The following is a 22403-nucleotide window of genomic DNA, read 5'->3' as shown; positions in this document are numbered from 1 at the left end:
GGCACCCTTTAGTTCTATATACTATATTCCCTCGATTTCCTCTCGGTCCTGGAGCTTCCAGCGCTGCTTGGTCCACTCAGGTGTGTGCACCTGGGGGAGCTGTCCCGCCCCCTGTCAGGTGCACAGCTCAGTGGGAGCTGTTTATCCTGTGAGATCCCTGCTCAGTCCCACGTACAAGGTGACACCAGGAGGGACAACCACACTGGTGGCCGCCAGCTGTCCAGCCCTGGAGTCAGCTCCCGCAGTGACTACCGCAGCTCAGTCCGCAGGGGTCTGGATGCTCCGGGGGGCAGGGGTGCTGACCTGCACAGTTGGGGGACCCCAGAGGCAGGAGAATCCTTGCTGTCCTGGGCCTTCCCAGCCTCCACCTGTCCCAAGGGGAGCACCAGATCCTGGGCTGTGTCCCCCGGCGCCCTGGGCTCCGGGGCCTGCACAGCCCAAGCTGCTCCCGGGGTGCCCCACCCCCTTAGGGAGCTTGGCCACGGGATGTGGTGCACTCTCTCCTGGGTGCACCTCCTCTATTAGTGACCCCGGGAACCTGGGGGCTCCTCTGCCCCTCCTGGGATCCTGCCCGAGCTCCCTGCTAAGCGTCTTTCCATCTGGGAAGAATCTGGGGTAGATTTTTAAAGTTCCTGCATCTCGGGGGCTGCGCTTTCCTGTCCCGAGGGCTCTTGCCTCCCTCCTTAGCCTGGCTCCTCGAGGGGGCCCCTCTCCCAATGGATTCTTTCTTATTTATTTATTCTCCATCTCCCTACCTTGTTAGAAGCCAAAGTCTTATTTATTTATTCTCCATCTCCCTACCTTGTTAGAAGTGCAAACCCTTCTCTCTGTAGCCTTCCAGCTATTATTTCTTTAAATCTCAGGTCGAATTCATAGGTGTTTAGGCTGGTTTGCAAGTTACCTAGGTGAGCTAGTGGGAACAGGTGACTTGGGGACCCTACTCCCCACCATCTGGCCCTGCCTCTCGATTTTCAGACCTTTAAAAGGGAAAGGACTTAAACACCAGAATGCAAGATTTAGTGTATGTGAATGGCAAATCAAATTTCTTCATACGAAGTAGAGGGAGTGTAAGAGGAAAGGAGTACTTTAGTTAATACAAATAATTGTATTATCATTACAATTAACACAAAATAATCTGAAATCACAGTTATGCTGATGCTGTATAGTTAATATTAATTAATATATATTAGGTATGGGATTAAAAACCAAGAATATTTGTCCCATAATATCAAATAATACATAACAACCAAATGACTATAATTCCTACTGGAACTAGTAATAAACGAACAAACACTTGACACAGGCCATCCAGAAAAGGACAGGTATCTCCTCCTTGGCTGATGCAACATCAGTAACAGGGGAGGGAGCAGCAGCTTTCTGCCCTTTTTACAAAGTCCAGTGGCCCACACTCATGCCCCCAACACAGGGACACATTTCATCCCATCAGACTGTCTGTTGATCCATGATAGATGGTTCTGGTTAGATCTGTCATCCTGACAACCAGCTGCTGAACCCTGTTAGACATACACTCCAAGGAGAATGATGCTTGGTATCTGGTTGCTGAACCCAAATCGTGCTCCTGCGTGTGAGAGTTTGGCATGAGCTTAGGGCCTGCTTTAACATTCGTAGAGCTGCAGCTCTGATTGTACTTGTCTTAAAGCACACACACCTTTTTTTTTTTTTTTTTTTACAGGGAAATTTGAGTTTCTCATGTGTGGAGCCCTACACCGTGCCTGTCTTTTTCAATGCTACCAGTTACCTGGAGGTGCCAGGACGGCTTAACCAGGACCTGTTTTCGGTCAGTTTCCAGTTCAGGACTTGGAACCCAAACGGCCTCCTGCTTTTCAGTCAGTTTGCAGAGAATTTGGGCAATGTGGAGATTTACCTCACTGAAAGCAAAGTCGGTGTTCACATCAACATCACTCAGACCAAGATGAGCCAAATAGATATTTCCTCAGGTTAGTACTGTCACTTTGCTCTTTGCTCCTGAAACTGCTGTTGTCATTTCCACAGCTAGCCTTGCTTTTGTTTTGTTTCACTTTGTCTTGCCAGCTTTGCATGCTTGTGGTTATGTTTGGATTCAGACTTGTGAGATTCTTACTTGGCCGTCCAGAATGCTGGTTGAATCATAGAACCTTGGAAGCTTGCTCGGGAGTGAGGGGTGGGCAAGGAGGAAAGTTGGTTGAACCTGTCTCAGAGCGACAAAATTGTCTGTTCCTAACACATGCTAGTTCCCATTAATAGGGCAATGGACATTATTCTAAGTGGATATTTTATGTTTCAAGACAAAGAATGTCTATTTTCCTGACATAAGAGTGCCTGGTATTATTTGACTTCATGGACATTCACATACCTTTTACTATTAGTAGCAAGTATATAGTAATTTAATTATGACTTTAAAGATATATTCACCTGCTTGAGTCAAAACATCCAAGTGATCTTGCTAAATTTATGAAAATTTTCAGGAAAAACAACAAAAGAACAAGGGGTGAGTACAAAGAGGAATGACAAGATGTATGTATCAACTGAGGGAAGACTGACTGTCTTGGCTTAGCGGGGTAATTTTTTAAATTGACCTCTCAATGGTATGATAAACCAAGGCTTGGGTACTAATGTTGTTCCTTGAACAAACTTAGCAACCTTGGGATAGTCTTTGTTAATACGCTACCAAGAAAGCTGGGATTGCAAAGTGAGATGTTGCAAACAAAGAAAAATTTGTCATGATGGGGGACTGATAAATAGCAAAAGTTTTCATTAAATTTCTCTGGATGTTCCCTGCAGTAGTTGTTTTTATTTTGTGGAGAACTACTTGGGAATAGAAGATAGAAATAAGTAACATTGACTGAGCAGCTAGTACAGAGGTACCAGACACTGAGAAAGGAAGTTCATGACAAAATGCTCAACTGCATGACTGCTGGCTCTGATGTTGAAATACTCTGTGTTCATTCGTGACACCATATGTATACACCTGCCTTGGTTTCTAACATGTTATATTGTTTATGTCCTTTCGTTTCCCTGTGGGCTATCAGCTCTCCGAGGGCAGAGGCTATGTCTGTTCTTCTGTTCTAGCATATAGAACAGCACCTGCTATATTAGGGGTGTTCCAGGAATGTTTGTGGAGTTAACACAGTGGCCATTTAAACTAGTGTTCACTAACAGAATATTTCCTGCTAGAGGACATATGTGTCTTTTCATAAAATTGACTTTATGTTTCTGTAGGGCACGGCCACATAGCCTATTGCTTGGAAGGATTTAAGGAAGATATAGGGACCATTATGTCAGAGGTGTGTCTGAATTATTGAAATCAAAAGTTGGGACACCTGGGTAGCTCAGCAGTTGAGCATCTGCCTTTGGTTCAGGGTGTGATCCCCATCCCGGGATCAAGTCCCACATCAGGCTCACTGCGAGGAGCCTGCTTCTCCCTCTGTCTGTATCTCTGCCTCTCTCTCTCTCTCTCTCTCATGAATAAATAAATAAAATCTTTAAAAAAAAAAAAAAAAAAGAAATCAAAAGCTATTGTGAAATTCCTTGATATTTACTTTTTCTGTTTTTGCTTTGTTAGTTTTGCTTTCCTCTGAATGTCTGGAGTCAAAATGACTGATCAACCATATTTTATCACTACTTCCCAGTATAAATTCACCTGGGGAAATTTAGAGCAAATAGAAAATACCTGGAGAGACCAGAATAACACATAAAACAAATACACATACAAATATTTACCACAGTTGAAGAATATCCCATTAGATTTTATTATGATTAATGATTCTTTTCTGAGGACTAAAAACATGAAAATATAAGTATGAAGACCTTGCTCCCTCTTGGCATTAAATGAATAAACCCAAATCCCTGGTGGTTTTCCATATAATAGGAACCATTGTAATTGAAATAATAGGATCTTAAATCTAGAGATCAATAGACATTTACTAATTTAAGTTGGTCTACTTTAGGATTCTAAGATACTTTCATCTAATTTAAACCAAAGCCATGTTTATGAAAAAATAAAGAGAACAAAGAAGAATCCAATATGTAACAACTAATTTACCTTAATAGGTTTGCTTAAATATGATAAAACTGAACTCTAGAAATTTTTATGAATTTAGCCAAGAGTCTGTGCAAATTAAGAAAAACTGATGGGGAAGTTAGACATTTCAGTCACCTTGCTCTTAAAAACATCTTACTGTTCCAAATAATTATTTTTCCTATACACATAGTGGAAACCAAGATTGTATCAGTTATCATTGCTCAAGTTTCAGAAAGATTGTAAGTAAAAAAAATAAAAATAAAAAATAAAAAGATAAAAAAGAAAGATTACAAGTAAATATAGATGCACATACATTTTTAAAGTTATATCTTATACTCATTTAAACTGTGTTTATTAAAAATAAAGGAAAGAAAGAACAAAGGAATCCAACATATGACTACATTCATTCGTCCATCCTATAAACACATATGGAGTCCATAGAAGGCAGTTTTCATCTGTATTTAACCTACTTTACCAAATTCAATCAAATGTATGAGTAAGTTAGTGTAAGTAACAACACTGAGAAAGTAATTTGGAGAGATAAGTTAAGCCAGGGCACTGATGTTGCTTTAACTAAAGGAAACAGCTCCATATTATATCTACCTTATTCTTATCAGGAGCATGAACATTGAAGAATGTCAATCCTTTTTTTTTTTTTTTTACTTTATTTTTAAAATTGCTTGGTTGTGAAAATGTAGAAGATACGGAAAATTTAGAAGAAGAAAGCAGTCACTGATAGCATTACTGTGTGTGCGCATGTGCACACACAGACACTTTAGAGTAGTGCATCGAGAAGTCATTACAGAGACACTCAGGTACCGTCTGTTAGTACATACCAGTAACTGGGTTTTGCTTTTAGTGAATAAGTTCTGTGGTGCAAGATGAAGCTAATTCAAGGTTCAAAAGCCTTTTTATTCTGTCTTGAACAACATTGTTCTTTGATGATAAATTCAAACTAAATCCTGCAGGTTAGTATTCAATATATTTTTCGCCCTCCTTGTATTTTTCCTTCTACCTTGTGATGGATTTCAGGCCTCATTAGTTTTGGCAGTGGACTCAACTTCTAAAATTCAGTCAAACTCTGAGTAACCTTGACTTTGCAGAGCAGGTTATCTTTCTATGAAAATACTTTCCAAGTTGCAACATCGACTTTTATAAAAGATTCCACTATATTTATTTCTATTTAGAACCACAGTTAGTGAGTGGTGAATACAGATTTATGCATTTCCTTTGAACTAGGAATAAGTAGTAAAAGGGGGTGTGCTAAAAGGATCAGATGGATAAGATGTGTTCACTTGAGCATACTATTTTAACATTCGTATCAGAGCCCTGAGAAGGCGGGCCTAGAACTGTGTTTTTAAAATTGTTATTATTTTTTTAATTTGTTTTTCCAGATGTTTTGAGGTAGAATTGACAAATTTAAATTATATATATATTTACATGTTGTACAGGTTGTGCAATGTGATTTTTAAGGTGTATAATAACTTATGTATACATTGTGAAATAATTACCGCAATCAAGTTAATTAACATATCTGTCACCCCACCTTAACTTTTGTGTGTTTGTGTGTGCGTGTGTGTACATGCATAGTAAGAACACTTAAGATCTATTCTCTTAGCAAATTTTAAGTATACAGTGAAAATTTATTAGCTATAATCGCCATGCAACATCAGTGAAAGTTTGTACCTTTTGACCCCCATTTTCCCATTTTCCTCACCATTGGAAACCACCATTCTACTCTCTGGTTCTATGATCTCTCCTTTTTTTAGATTTTACATAAAAGTGAGATCATACAGTATTTGCTTTTGTGTATTTGGCTTATATCACTTAGCATCACATATTCCAGATTCAACTGATTTTGATAAAAACATAGAAAACATTTTATGTCATACTCCATACCTACTGAAACTTACTTTGCTACTTGAGATGGACTCTTACTTTTTGGTTGTTTTTTTTCCCCCCCATTAAATTTTTCATGACCCATCACAACACGTAGAAACAAGTTGTGACCTATAGTTTGGAAAATATTGACCTATGGATCTGTCTTCTCATTTGAAGAGCTGGAATTTTTTAAAGTTTCAGTTGCTTGGAGGTATTTACTCCATGAGTTCATTTTCAAAAACAGTATATCTTCCAGGAGCAATATTGCAATATTGTAATGGGTAGTAAAAAGTATTCCTGTGTATTACTGTCTGATGTATAGTCAAAAACAAACAAACAAACAAAAAACAAACAAACCCAAACTAACTGCCATTTAAACTAGGTTCTATTGCAAAATTCCTCAATTTTATGTCACTAAAGTATGCACAGATATTTACCATGATGCTCTAAAGTTGTGGTCAATCCATATTAATAAGGTCATAAAATGTGATTCAGCATTTATATAGTGGAAGGGAAATGATTTCTATTAATCTTTCTTGCCTATTAAAAATCATCTTTCTTTCTTTCTTTCTTTCTTTCTTCTTTCTTTCTTTCTTTCTTTCTTTCTTTCTTCTTCTTCTTCTTCTTCTTCTTCTTCTTCTTCTTCTTCTTCTTCTTCTTTTCTTCCTTCCTTCCTTCCTTCCTTCCTTCCTTCCTTCCTTCCTTCCTTCCTTCTCTTTTTAATAAATATTTTATTTATTTATTCCTGAGAGACACAGAGAGGGAGGCAGAGACACAGGCAGAGGGAGAAGCAGGCTCCTCTCAGGGAGCCCAATACAGGACTTGGTCCCCGACCCTGGCATCACACCCTGAGCCAAAGGCAGACACTCAACCGCTGAGCCACCCAGGCATCCCCCCAAAATTAGTTTTTACCCATGTAAACAAAGCCTTTTAGAAAAGTCATTCAGAAAATGCACTGCTTCTAAATTGACTGTTTTTTAGCTGGAGTATTAGAATCTCGTTTTGTTTACATAGATATTGCTGCAACTTTAGGATGATTTTTCAGCATCTGCACTGCTTCAGAAGCCTGTATTCAGTAAAGATCATCATTGTTTGTATTTCGGTCTCCAAAGAGAACCTTTATGAGGCCTTGTTTTATTTTTGTGTTGTTACAGTGTCCTTTGTAAACCTTTTGAGCTCCATTTGGATGTGTTAAAGGGAGGTGTCTTAGTCCAATCAGGCTTCTGTAACAAAGTAGACTGGGTGGTTTAAGCGACAGACATTTATTCCTCAGAGTTCTGGAGTTCTGGCCTGCCATCAGGGTGCCAGCAGAGTTGAATTCTCCTGAAGGCTCTCTTCCAAGTCATAGATGGCTGCTTTTCTTCACAGATGGGAGGGGCTGGAGAGCTCTGGGGTCTCTTCTGGAGATCACTAACCCATTTGTGAGGGCTCCACTCTCCTGACCTAAGCGCCTTCCACCTGCTAAGACCGTCACACTGGACATTAGGATTTCAACATATGCATGTGTAGAAGGGTGAGACAAACATCCAGATCACAGCAGAAGGAGTAGATATTTTCTTGGCTTCTGGTGTAGCTGGGGAACTTGGTGGTAAATACTGGCAGGTTTCTAGTTCATTATTGGCAAATGCATTTCTCTGGAACTGCTCCTGGCAAGGTCTACCCTAAGCAATTAGAATATCTCTTCTCTTCATTTTATGAACATTTGAAAAGGTAGTTAGTGCATTAATTCTAGAAAGAATTAATTCATACCAATCTTGAAATTTCAGTGCTAACTTGCATCATGAGGTTTCTTTTTCATTTTTCATAAGAAAAAATGTTTGGTTTGCAGTACTGTTTTTTTGTGTTTTGTTTATTGACATATGATTTTCAGCTCTCTGATTTCAAACTGCAGATATTTCAAGATTTCTTAAAATGAATTTTTACAATTCAAAAATTAAATAATGTTTAGGCATACTTCAGATACTTCAAATGATTTGTTTATTTTTTTATAATGCCTAATAGCAAAGTGGAGACATATTTAGTAGTATATATTATATTCCTTAATTCAAGTTAAAACCATAATTATCAGAAGATTTAAAAATGTGATTCCCCTGGATTATTAAATTTGTATCATTCTGAATCTAAAAAGATGAAGAAGTACACAGAGATATTTATCACAACATATATAAAATAATAAAAGTAATTAAAAACATTACTAGTCATTAGAAATCATGTTTCCCAAATAAAACTTAATAACATTGGAAAGCATAATATAGTGAATAAAAATGTTAACATAAATTTATATAGAATATGATCCCAATATTATTACTAGAATTATGTAGATAGCTAAGCAATTGAGAAAGAAAAAAATATCTGAAGTATACTAAAAGTAATTATCTCTAATTGGTGGGTTATTGTTCCATTACTAACATTTTTTTATTACATCTTAATACATTTTCCTTAATACCCAAATTTTCTACAATAAATATCAATTACTGTTAAAGCAAAGCAGAACAAAACAAAAAGGTGTACTATAAAATAATTGAGGATAAAATGGTTCTGAAAAAAGTATAATGGTTAACAACATTATGAATGGAAATTACATAGACTAATTTATAGCAATTCAAAGATACTAGTTTCTCTACTTAATAAGAAACATATAGTCAACTTTTAAAAAGTTTGTCCTTAAATAGAGAGCTTCAACTTAATTTCTGTAATGACATTTATGTAACAAATGGAGCACTTTATATTTGGATGCAGACAGTTAGGGGTTGGGTCTATGAGCTTTTTTTTTTTAAGATTTTATTTGCTAATTTGACAGAGAGAGAGCGTGAGCGCGCGAGCCAGCACAAGCAGAGAGAAGCGGACTCCCCACTGGGCAAGGAGCAGGCGCTGTGGGGCTGCCAGGACCCTGGGATCATTACTGAGCTTAAGGCAGACACTTAAACAACTAAGCCACTCGGGCATCCCTGGTCTATGAGCTCTTATTTGAAAATGCATATAACTAATTTTGAACAAATGCGACACTTTCCATGTAATTTGAAATATTTTCTTTTTTAGGATAGATAGATGGACAAATGCATGAATTGACACATAAAGGCATTTCCCCTTAAAACTGTTGCTAGCTATCAGGGAACAGCAGATTTTACTTTTCTTTTGTAATGGTAAATCAATGGATGCAAATATTTTTATTCCCAAATAATCTACATATACTTCTCCAAAAAGGTAACTAAAAATTAATTTTTATGGGTGCCTGAGTGGCTCAGTTGGTTAAGCGTCTGCCTTTGGCTCAGGTCATGACCTCAGGGTCCTTGGATCCAGCTCCATGTTGGGTTCTTGGTTCAAGGGGAGTCTCCTTCTCCCTCTCCCTCTTTCTGCCCCTCCCCCTGCTTGTGGTCTCTCTCTCAAATAAAATCTTAAAAATTAAAATTAAGTTTTAAAGCTCCTTACTTTTTTTTTTTTTTTTTTTTTTTTTTGTCTTCTAGATATCTAAGATGTTCAAGAAAAGCTCAGCAATCCATCATTTTAGGTTATGAAGGACAGAACACGGCTCTGGATTCCTAGAGGAAGCTGGAGCTTAGGGAAGGTTGATTCCTAGAGCACTGTGCTCACTTTGATTAGGAATGTAGATTTGTGCCTTGCCAACTTATCTCCTCTTATTTAGTAAAAGACAAAGGTGAGAGGGTTGTAGATCTATAGATCTATAGATATAAATATAGATAACCTTGGAAAAATCTACAACAGACTTTGCTGATGTTTTTCTCCCAAATTCACGAGTAGACTGGCTGTGAGAGCCACATGGTATCAAGTAAAAAGCATTTGAGTGGATGGTATGTTGCTTCTGGGTAGCTTCACCTACCTGACTTTTTATTATATTTTAATTCCCAACGTGGCTGTACTATCATCATGCAGACTGAGTGGAAATCTACCTTTAATTATACTTCAGTGCATGCTGGTGCATTTTCACATCAATAGAAGCATTATATTCCAACATGAAAAGAGAAAGAGGCTGGGGGGGGAAGTTTTGTCATATTAGGTATTGACTTATTCTTTAGGAAGCAAAGGGGACATTTTAATTTATAATCACACTCCAGGATACCATACCTACTCTAGTTTCTACAATGTTTCTGGGCCTTTTAAAATATCTTATGCCTTTTTCAGGGAAGATGAATAAAACATGATTGTGTGTATGTGCGTACAATAATTTTTAAAAATTGCAAGGAGAGAATAAAATTTAGTAAACTTAGTGGGTAAAATGGAGGTAAAAACTCTCAGTAGGGACCTGGCCATGTTTTAAAAGCTTCAGTTTACCGTACAAATAAACTCATCAAAGGGGGGAAAATCAGACATTACTTCTACAAGCAATAAGAATAAAAATGAATCATGCAAGACAAGTGGAGAACACAGCTCCGGAACCCCAAACTAAATATGTGGATGTAGTTGAAGATGTTTCCAAATCAAGAGGGGAGAGGGCACAGGAGCAAACTGGCTTTGCCGAGAGGCACTTTTTCTTTGCTTTTTATAAAAGTTTAAGGGCCAAAACTTCCCTGACTGATGAACAATCGGTAGATTTAAGCAATTTAGATTTATTTATTTATTTTTTGCAATATAGATTTATATAGTAAAGATATATAAAAAAAAAAAAAAAAACAGCTGATATAAGCCCAGGTCCTCCAGAGAATCAGAACTGATAGGATGTATACATAGAGAGAGCTTTATTAGCAGGAATGGCCTCACACAGTTACAGAGGCTGAGAGGTCCTGAGATCTGCAGGGGGGAGCTGGACCCCCAGGAGTTCTGCTGCCTGTCTAAAAGCCTGGGAACCTGGAAGAGTCTGTGGTCAAAGATCCAATCTGGAAGCTAGTTCAAGATGGAAGGCTCATAGGCTCAAGACTAAAGAGCTGATGTTTCAGTTCTGTTTGAAGACAGGAAAAGACCAGTGTCCTGGCTTAAAGCCAGTCAGAGAAGGGGGATTCTTACTCTTTCCACCTTTTTATTCTGTTCAGGCCTTCATTTGATTGGTCAGAACCCACCCACATTGAGGGAATCAGCTTTACTGAGTCTCTGGATTCAAATGTTACTCTTATCCAGAAACACCTTCGCAGGCATACCAAGAATAATGTTTAACTACGTATCTGGGCACCCTGTGGCCCAGTCAGGTTGACACATAAAATTAACCATCACATCAACTTTAGATATTTTAGGCATTTTTCCACTGAGTGTATGATTTTGTTTTAAATAGTTAAAATAAGGGCAGCCTGGGTGGCTCAGCAGTTTGGTGCTGCCTTTGATCCAGGGTATGATCCTCGAGACAGGGGATTGAGTCCCACGTCAGGCTCCCTACATGGAGCCTGCTTTTCCCTCTGCCTGTGTCTCTGCAGGCAATAATAATAATAAATAATAATAATAATAATAATTAATAATAAATAAATAAAATCTTCAAAAAATAGTTAAATAGTTTCGTCATGGAGCAATGGAGATTGTTTACGTTCATAATCAGAAAGGACCCAGAGTAAAAATCATTGGGTTAAAACCTCCTCTCCAGTCCCCCAATCTTTCCCTTCATTAGCCTCATGATGATGCTTACCTGGGACCATTAACCAGAGACTTGAGACTGTAAGATAGTACCATTGACTATCATCTATCTATCTTTTCTCCTTTCATGACTTTTAAGCAATTTGAGCCATTTTACCTCTGAACAAGATAGGCTTATTGAGATAGCTGGTGCTTTGTTATAATTAGTTGTAGAAATGAGCCTTTTTGGTAAAGGGATCCCACAGATTATGGGACAGCAACATGGGACCTCTTAAACTGACTTGAGATCAGCCCGAAGAATGACACCTGTGGATTCTCTCTGAGATGCTGACCCCATGTATTTCTTAGTTGCTTCCCTTTATTCAGAAAAGTTCAAGAAAATTTTGTGGTTGTCACCCAACTGTGCTCAGAAAATGTTTGCTTTTGATAATATTGCATCAGAAAAGAATTATATGGCCCAAACTTTAATCATTACTCAACTTTATGATTTATTTTATTCTGATCCATTTCCCTTGAGGCCTGTATAATGCCAGGACAGACCCTACTTCTGATAACTGAATTCCTAGTTAGTCCTGAGTCCTCTTTCTTTCCAGCTGCTACTTGTTTCCCCTTTCACTCTATGATCTACTTTTTACAAGTACAGGCATGCATAGATCTTTGCTATAGCCCTTGTTAACATCTGATATTTTCTGAAAGATGCTGATAACCTGCCTAGTAGGTCCAGTCTTCTAGTACTTCCAGTTTTTCTTCTAGTAGTGGTAGTCTCCAGGATCCTTTTAGGGATTGGATCCCTATTGCTGAACCTATGTCCAGAGGCTGGGATCTTGCTACCCCTGGGCATATCATCCTGCTGCCAGTTCCCTGCCTAGATGTTGGAGTACTGTTCACTCTGATTTCTAACAATCTTTCCCTCCCCTCATTCCAATTTTCTGCTGTTTTATCTTTACCACTGACATTGATGACTTGAGTCAAGCCACAACCCCCTATTGCCCTATTCTACCCGTTTGGACATAAATTTTAATCCCAACCTGAAATGATTTTGTCAGTCCTGTGTAGATCTGTGCCAGATCTTATCCTCCTTTTGTCTTCTCTGCCATCAAATTTCTATTGTGTTTTTTTGGGGGGAATGCAGACATAACATACATTTTGTTGGGCGTGGAGGAGAACTACTAGCAGAGGAGTAATAAAATGCACTCAGTCGTCCAAGCTCTTAGCTCTGCTGGGGTGTCGATGGTTAGCTGATACTATAGCTGAGGTTCAAGTAGAGAGGAGCCTGCACTTTTAATGCTTTACATCATCATGGGGGGAAGGAGTAAGCAAAGCTGCCTTATTAGAAAGGGAGGCTCCTGGAGCCCAGTGGCTGATGTAAGTCTATCTTTGCTCCGACTTAGAGCTGCTGATGAAGCCCTCTGCTAGGGAACTTAAGGGTGAAGGAAATGGACTCCAGGGCCATCCAGCCAAGTCTTATCTGCTCCTGAGACTGTGTTGATAACTAACAGCTGCTGAATACTTAAACTATGTCACTCTGCCAAATCCTTTACATTGATGGTCTTGCTTAAGGCTCCTGTGACCATGTGAGGTAGGTGCTGTTTTGTAACCTTCTGTTTCACTCATTTCTGTCAATGGCAAAATCATTCTCTTGGGGCCCGAGATCAAAACCTTGAGGAAAATAAAAATGTTTCTTCCATCTTTGTCCAGCGCCTGTTATATTTAGCAAGTACCACCAATTCCTTTGAAGTGCCTCATCCATCCATCCACCATCTATCTCCTTATCCTAGTTAAAAAAATTGCTTGAAACCATAATCAAGGCCATCTTCATAGCCAAAAAGAAGGTTTCTTTTTATCATAGTTTTATTTATATGGTATATACGCAGTTAAAACCATGGACAATGGAGTCAGACTACCCACTGTTTAATACTGATTGAGGTCTTTCTCTGTTCTAGTCAGTGTTTAAACAGAGTTAATGTACATAAATATACTAAGTCATTGAATTCAATAACTCCCCAGGGTAAATATCATAATTATCTGTGTTGTACAGATGAAGAAGCTGAGGCCTAGAGCTACAATAACTCACCCAAACTCTTCCAGCTAGTAAATAGCAAGTTCAGAAAGGAGCCCAGAAAAGTTGAATCTGAAATAATTCTACATTCATTCTTGGCTGCTCTATTGCATTGCCACACATTCATTCAACATGTCTTTCATTCACACACGATCAGTTATTGTACATGACTCATCCGAAATATTTGTTGAACGCAGCACCTAACACCAATGACATCCTTATCGTGTCTCATTGGGATTCTCCCAGGAGCCTTTTAAATAATCTCCCTTATTGCTTCTTAATTTTCTCTCTCATTATCCAAGTTTTTGTTTCTAAAATGCAAGGAGAATAATTTCTTTCCCATCACCTAAAGGATAAGTTCTAATTTTTTAGCATGCCATACAAGAAGAGTACCCAAAACTAAGCCCAGCTGGAGGATTTGGCCTCATATTTCCCACTTCACACCATGTGCTCCCATTACTTATCACTCTCTGCTGGGAATTGCTTCCTCTATATGCCATTTTGGCAAAATTCTGCTCATTCTTCAAGATCCAGTTCAGTATCATTTATTATCAATTTAGTATCATTTCCTTTCTCAAACCCTACGGAACAATCTATCATTCTCTAGGGTAGCACCTTATATCTTGAATAATATTTTTCTTTGTTCCATCTTAAATTACAGACTCCTCCCCTCCACTATCATGTCTCTTGCATCTCTGTAGCCCCTAACACTTGCCTGTCTAACACTCTCACTTGTCAGAGAGGAGACGATCAGTATTTCCATCTATGACTTTTGTGATGGATCTACACTTAGATAAAAGTAGTGTCTTGCTCTTCTACCTCTGCCTCTCTAAAAAAGCCCACGACCTACATTTCCTCCTTTAAAATTCCAGAGGGACTGCTTCCAAAGTGTATTACTCTCATTGAAAAGTCTTCCATAAAGCGCTGAATTTTTAATATCGTCTTATGTATTCTCTACAAAAGTCCTGAACACTTATCCCATGGTGATGTCAAAGTCTTTAAAATTTTTGCATCACTTTTATTGTTTTCGGTTGTTTGATACTGTTTCATGGTTCAGATATTTGACTACTCCGGTTGAAAATGCCTAAATCTTTTGAAGCTTTTTGAGGACATTAATTCTCTTCTTACTTCTGCCTGTCTACCCCTGAGCCTAGCACAGTGTCTTCCATGTGGCACGGTTTCAGATATCCAGTTGATTGATTTTTTTAATAAACTGATACCAAGATGTTATGAGCTGTAACTTTATAATTCTGTTGTCTTCATCAATTTATATGAACCAAATCCATTGTGAAAGGAGAGTAGCAAGTATCTCAGAGGAAATAATTGCTTAACTGTTGGAGGTTAATGTGTGTGAAATTGATCTGGACCTGAATTTTAATGTGACATTTGTATGGAAAGAAGAGTTGTTTTTTAAGGTATTGGAGCCTAGAGCTGTACTGGGTAAACTATCATATGAATAAAATAAAAGCATATATACACTTGCTGAAAAATGTATTCTGAGGAGCATGACATGGAGTAAAACCTTGAAATTAGTCATATTCCCTTTGTATTTATTTTTTCACACAGAATATAAAAAAGAGATGTGCGTGATTAAAATTAATTTAGCTTTATTTTCTTCTTCAGGCTTGGGAATGCATTTGACATAATAATTTCAGGGGTTTGAGGGAATCAAAGGTTATTTTACCTTCTTCTTAAGGCCCCTGATCTCCAGTCATTTCTACACTTGCTTAAAACAGGCTTTCCAATTGTTGCAGGAGCCTAGTCTGACTGACTTTGTCAGGGGAAAAGGTGTCTTGGATGATCGAATCATGTTGTCTCTGACTTCTTCTGTTTGGTATCTCCAGACAGTAACCGTTTCCCTGTTAGATAACTAAACAATAAAACATAAACTTCAGAGTCACGACATAGGAGACACTCTACATGAACAGAGAGGAGATAATGGCACATCCACCATTCTTCCAGTCCAAACCCAGCACAGGCACCTGTTTACCTTCATTCACATGAGACCATAGAGCACATACTCACTGCACTTCAAGCATACTTTATTCAGCCATCATGGGAAGAAAAGAGCTAATCAACCCTCTACCTTTTCCTATATTCCTTATAACGCAGCGCTGTATAGGAAAATGTGAAATCTAGATCATTCATGGAGGTCCATTGGCAGGTCAGTTTTAACTTTTTCTAACCACAGAGCCATGCATTCTATTTCACACAAGGCATACATAGCAAATAGTTTGTTCATAAAAAGTTTGATGAGAGATATAAAACTCTTGATGGTCTCTGCAAGAAATATTTCCCTTAGGAAACTGAAAGAAAAAGAGGATGCTGTATATCTTTACATATTGTTTGACTGCCTGGAGTGGTTCTATAATACACAGTGCTGTATATTTCATAGAACAGCCAATGGGTATCTGTATTGAAAAAAAAAATCCAAGTATGAGCTCTGTCACTGTGAATGAGTGCATCTCCAGTAGTGAATATGGCTGGTAGGTGTTGTGTGAATGTAAGTGTGTTATGCATACTAACACCGTCAATACTTAATGAAGTAAAACAAACAAACAAAAAACCTTAAAATTCAATAATTCTGCTTTTAATTGAGCGTGATAATATCTCCGTTTGTCATATTTGAATGACTTAGTAAAGGTTTAAACAGTAAAATGATATGACATTAAACAGTCAGTTGTAGCTCATCTGAGCTTTAGGAAAGTTCTTGGTTTCTTCTATTTCTTTTTCTCAAACATTTGAGCATTTACTATTAAGTAACAAAAATAGCAGTTTCTAGCTTTTCTGGTTCCCTTTTTTCCCTCTTAATAAAATAGTGAATATTAATACCAGAAAGTGTTGAGGAGAGGAATTCTTGAGGGATGGATCCTCTATAGCATTGGCTCTCAATTAGGGGTGATTTTGATGTTTATATCTAGAGACATTTTGGGTTGTCACAGATTGGTGTGGGTGTGTCTGTGGTGTGCATGCCACTGGCATCTAGAAGATAGAGGACAAAGATGATGCTAAATATCCCTCAAAGTATAGGATGCCCCCTTTCCTCCCAGACTAGGATGTGTTTGACCCCAACTGATTCCTGAGGTTACTTTTAGGTCCATTCAGAATCTTTTTTATTTCTTTATTATTTTGCTATATGCTATTATGAGCTTCCTTCTTTTCTTTCTTTTTCCAAGTGTGTATGTGTGTGTGTATACATATATATATATATATATATACATGGATTATGTGTATATATATACATTTTATACACATGTGTGTATATGTAATTATATATTCTGTATATACACACACATATATATATTGTGAAAAATTTCGGATTCTTCCCTTTCATTTTGCTTTTTTTTTAAATGAAGCTTCTGTACTTCAAAACAATGAAGATATGCTGTTGATTCATCTCTATGTGGTCAGAACAGATCATACAATAAGATTGTTTTCCTGATAAGCATTCTTTACTATTTTGAACCGTGCTTATTTATTTTTCTTTTTTATACAAACTCCACACTCTGTTTTTCTAAATATATGAACTTGTCTAGTACCTTGCTTCACTATAATATGTTCCTGACATTTTAATCAGTAACAGGCACAGACACAAATTATGTGTCTATGTGTAAGTTTAGCATCTAAACTTGACTAATAGTCAAAATTGCCTAAATAGTCAAAATGATTGTTAATATTAGATTCTAATGTTAAAGAAACTTGACTAACAATATTGATGGCAAGAAAAAGAATTTTATAGTGGAAAAGAGTTCTAACTAAAATCTATTAGTTTTTAAAGCGTGTTCCCTTAGAGATCCAAGTTGAGAGACCAGAGAGGTATAGCTGAAGACACATAATACAGCAAGGAAGAGAGCAGAGGACACTTTTCTCTCTCAGCAGGAGCAGCTTTTTCTGCATAAAGTGGTAGCCAGGATTATCTTGCATCTTCTCTGAGTAGCCAATTCGTAGAAGCATCTCGTCCATGCTGTTACTAGCCCAAGTGAGCCTCTTCTCATCTTGGGACCAATGACATCTGGGATGCTGCACCTTTTCTCTGATGGTGAGCAGAGGAGGCCAACCTTCCCTTTACTACATTTATCTCCCTTTACTACCTATTTTTCCCCTGGTCTTTGATCTCCCCAAAAAAGTTCACATACCCTATATGAGAGTCATAAAATAGAGAAATTATAGTGTTTCAAGGAAAAGTCACAGTCCTCCATAATCTCTCATCTATGCAACTTTAGTCTCACCTTCAGAATGCAAAAACACACTCTCTTAGTTTCTCACACAGCCCTTCCTTTCCTGGATTGTTCATTACTGCATATCAGTTACCTAGTGTGTGTGAAGCACTGAGAATATGAACAGAATGTCCTTGTACTCATACTGTAATGAGAAATGAGAGAAACTAAATACATATAAATTTATAGAAGATAATAAAAGTTATAAAAGAAGCAAAACTATAGAGTAAGAAGTAGAGGGTATTGAAGTTAGACTCAGATATTAAAGATAAATAGTCAAGCTGGGATAGAACAAAAACCTCAGGTCCAAGTTCTACAGTTTGAAAGCACTTAAAAATTCAACAAATGGGGGAGTGATAAGAAGGAAGAACTGAGTCTGGAAAGGTCTGTAGAAGCTAGATCATGGGGGGGTGTAATAAACTATGGTAGAAAGTTAGGACTGAAACTCATTGAAAGATTTCTTCCTAGGGAGTAGGATTTTTAAATGATCTGATCTGATTTTTAAATGATTTCTCTTTGTACTATCCAAATAATAGATTAGATACATACATAGAATAGATAATTGATTAAAGAGTGGGATTATAGACGGGTAACAATGGAGAAAAGGAAACAAGGTAGAATTGATTGCATAATCCAGGTATAAGGTAATGGCGCTTTTAACTGAGAAAGCAGCATTGGAGATGGAGAGAAGTTACAGGAATTGAGAAATATTTCAAAGATAGAATCCCCTCACAACGTTTTAATAGATTCTGTGTGAAGTGCAAAATAAAGGTAGTAATCAAGAGTGAATTGTCAGTTCCTGAATTGATTATTTGGATAGATAATAGTCCCTCGGGCTGATGTGGAAAAGCATGGGAAGAAGAGTTTGGAGAAAGTCCAGGTCTGTTTGGGACATGTTACATTTTAGATGTCTGCTAGATATGTATGCAGATAAGTCACGTTGTCAGTTAGGGATATGAGTGTTGAGCTCCGAAAAGAGCCAGGGCTGGAGTTACGCACTTGGGCTTCATTAGCAGGTGGATGGTATTGGAAGCCATAGGACTGGATTGCTTTGGTGACTAAGAAAGGGGAGAGAAGAATCCCAAACTAAGCCTTAAGGAACTTCAGCTCTTCAGAATTTGGGAAGAGAATAGAAAGCCCACAAGAAGACAAAGCCCCCAAGAAGACAAAATTATGAATAATTAAGTAAGGAAAAATCTGAGAGAATGTGGTGTGTGGTGTCCTGAATTCACAGGAGGAGAGTTTCTCAAGAACAATAATTTAACTGTTAAAAGAAAAAAAAAAAAACATAATAAACGTTAAGTGGTCAACCATATAGGAAATGAATACTTAGTACTTGCCTAAGTGCAAGTAAAATTGAAAGTGATATGAAAATTCGGTTCCCACTTCTGATGCTCACTGATTTTCGTGGAAGGCTCAGTCCAGACAGTACCATTTCCACTGGATAGAGTAAAACCAGGCTAATGCTATTTGAAAAACGGAAAAAATATATATATTTTTAGGATTATCACTGTTGATTTCCTGTGCATTCTGTGTTTAACTCACTCTCCCCCACTTCCATCAGTCACAATAAATATACTCAGAAAAGCAAAACTTGGGGAAAAAATGAGTATTAAGAGAGAATGTGTCATAAGGAAAATACATTGAAAATACTTGGAATGATCAGTGAAGGGAGATGGGAGGGGCCATCCTGGAAGATGCCTGGAGAACCATAATAGTAATAGAAAGTCAACCAAGACAGTGTTGTTTCATGAAAAACAACAAATAGAATACGACTAACCTGAACTCAGGGGCACTCTGTGACAAATACAGGTGTCTGATATGTCTTACCTCACCTAATTGGAACAACAAATCCTGAAATGGATATTATTCTTTTATAAAGTAAAAGCCAAAGCTTATAAGGATCATACCAGTTCTCTAAGTTCTAAAGTGGCATTGTTGGTGCTTGAAGTAAATTTGGCTCTTTTCCTAAACTTGTACACTTTCTAGTACCCCATTCTAGTAAAAAATAATAAAGCAGTGGCAAATGTTCCAAAGGGTAGGGAAAATGGATAGCCAGTAAAGGAACTGGTGGGGGTCCTGGTGTAAGGAAATTGGTTGGGAGGAGAGTGCAGTTGCCGTTCTGGAAGGTGAGGCAGTAAGAAGAAAACTGAGAAGTAGATAAGATGATAAAATTAGCATATATTCAGCATACAAGCTGCTGAATAATTAAAAAACAGCCAGATATAATCAAATATTTGAAATATACTTTTCAACTAATCTGTAGAAGCGACTTCACTTCCTGAGATGACTCAGATATTTACATCTTGTCTGGATGCTTTCAGGCAAAGTCTCTTTTGGTGGCCTCGGCTGGTTCCTCCTGTCCTTTACTTCACTTTCACCTGTGTGAACATAATTGCTTTGTTTCTTTGCCAGGAATATGATGGAAAGCATTTTCTAAAGGGTAAAAAAAAAATGGACGTAGAAGACATAACTTTCATTCTGTGTGTATTTGGCAGTCTCTTTTGCTTGTGAATCCAGAAGATGATGGTTCCTTTTAGGGATTTTTTATTTTTTAACCTGTTATTCCAACATGTTCCCAGTGCTGCTGAATGCTGCTACCAGAGTGCAGAGCTGGAAAGAGCAGCTGGGTCTTTCTCTGGCTTCCATGTGCTAATTTGGAAATGGAACGGTCTTTGGGAAGCCTCTCTTGTTAATTTTGAATTTTGGATGTTCTGATGCATCCAAATTTCTTTTCCCTGATGCAGCCATGGAAACGCTGTGCTACCCTGGACTTTTGCCAATGGGAGATGGTAGGAAGCATCACATCTCATACCCCCAAAATATGTATCTTGATTTTAATAATCATGACACCGTTGAAGTTGCCAGTACCCAGGACAAGCGGTTTGTAGCAAAGATACGGACTCATGTCCCCAGGGCATTAACTCTCCTGCAGAAATCGAGATGTTAAGCTAGTTGCATTCAAACAGTTGTATCATCAGAAAAGTACCTACTTACTCATTTGTTCTGTTCTCTGCCTTCTGCTCATCTAAATAATGAAAATGTTTTAAGCAACTGGGTAAGGAGCAATACTTTGTGGTGGTCAAGACTACAGGATCTGAATGCACATTTGTTCAGTACCATCGACTACTTAATCCCTCTGTGTCACAGATTCCTCATCATTAGTGTGATGTGATGAAATAATAAAGGATCTGCTTCATAGGCTAGCCATGAGAACTCAATGTGCAGTGGTCAGAAGGGCCTCTTACTCATGTAAATTTTAGGTTGTGCTATTGCTTGTGTTATTTTACCGATTTCGGTAGCGTGGAAGCCGAGAGGACAGAGTCAGTATCTCCAACAATTTATAGTATAGTTGAAGAGATAAAAAGGAAATAAATGGACATTTAACATGAGTTTAAATAAATATGGTATTTGACTAATGGTAAAGTAACACCAGTTTATAATGCTCGATTTCTAGATAAAGGTATACTATAGACATTGTGCTTAAATTACAGTCATATAAAATCAGAATCAAAAGAAATCTTGAAAAACAGAGAGTACCAATGGCTCATTAAAACAATGAAGAACATGAGGCTCTGCTGTTAGAAGATCAGCCCAGGGTTGAGCGGCTTTATCACAACGCGACCCAGAGCAGGTTCACTCCTGACATTCGTTCCTGGGTGTTTTTTCCATTGTCTCTGTTGGTTTTGCAAATAAGAAAAAGGAGACCATGTCATTAATGGGGATTAGGGAAGATTGTACAAATTATGGAGGATGTAGCAGAGCCTGGCAGTGCTTTCACAAATAGTTAGGCGAAGGGAGAGTTTTAGGAGATAAAAATCCTAAGTAGATAGGTGAGTGCGGTCTCCTCTCAAGAATAGTAGGAGGCCCTTTGAGGGAAGCAGAGATTTGCCAGGGAACACTGAGTGGTTACATACATGTCTATGTTGATTTAACAAATATTTATAAAATATTTACTGTATGTCAAGCTTACTGTTTTCTGCATACCTGATGGAGATCAGGGAGGACAACTAAAATTTCTGAACTATGGAGCACAATTTAATTGTGGTCAAAGATGATAAATAGCTGAAATTATAATATAGTATACAGAAATGATATAGTATGTTAGGAGATCAGTGAAAGTGCTGTGGCAAAGGAACGAACGAGTGAGTAGGGTAGGAGGGGGGTGGAGTGCAGGTGGGGTGGGCGCATACCAGTATAGAATAGATCAGCATAGGCCTGAAAATAAAGATGATAAAAACAGACAGACAAATCCTCAGACAGGTGAGGGAGCTATCCAAGCAGCTATGTTGGGGAAGACCTTTTAAGGCAGAGAGAAAGGCCAAACCACAGCCTCAAATATGGAAGCATGCCTAGAATGTGTGAAGCAAAGAGGTCAATGTTCTAGAAAACGAGTAACTCTGAGAGAGTAGAGAAAATATTCTCTTTTGGGAGAGTAGTGAAAGAGGAAAGGGAAAAGTATGTTGGCACAGAGAAGACTTGTAGTGAAATAGGCAGCAGCTGAAGAGTCACAATCTGTTTGGCATTTAAATGATCATTCTGGCTGCTGTGTTAAAAGACTTGAGCGTTCAACTGTAGAAACAGAGAAGACTTTAAAATCCAGGTGAGACCATACCATAGGTAGTAGAGGTAGTAGAAATCTAGAGGTGTGGAGAAGTAGTTAGATTCTGGATGTAATTTGAGGTTGAATTCCCGATAGACAGGATATGCT

The 22403-nt window shown here is 38.0% G+C and overlaps 1 protein-coding gene across 4 annotated transcripts in view; it reads left to right on the top strand.

The window, feature by feature from the left end:
• The window catches only part of CNTNAP2 (contactin associated protein 2), a 1981926-nt gene that overhangs the window by 912961 nt on the left and 1046562 nt on the right, over positions 1-22403 (top strand). For all 4 annotated transcript variants that reach the window (XM_025433996.3, XM_035700120.2, XM_035700122.2 and 1 more), the window contains one exon: positions 1694-1958. In XM_025433996.3, the coding sequence (XP_025289781.1) occupies positions 1694-1958 (265 nt within the window). The remainder of the gene's footprint in view (positions 1-1693; positions 1959-22403) is intronic.

The sequence above is a fragment of the Canis lupus genome, chromosome 16 (assembly GCF_003254725.2).
Source record: "Canis lupus dingo isolate Sandy chromosome 16, ASM325472v2, whole genome shotgun sequence".
Classification (NCBI taxonomy): Eukaryota; Metazoa; Chordata; class Mammalia; order Carnivora; family Canidae; genus Canis; species Canis lupus.
This window is presented reverse-complemented; position numbering and strand designations above follow the sequence as displayed.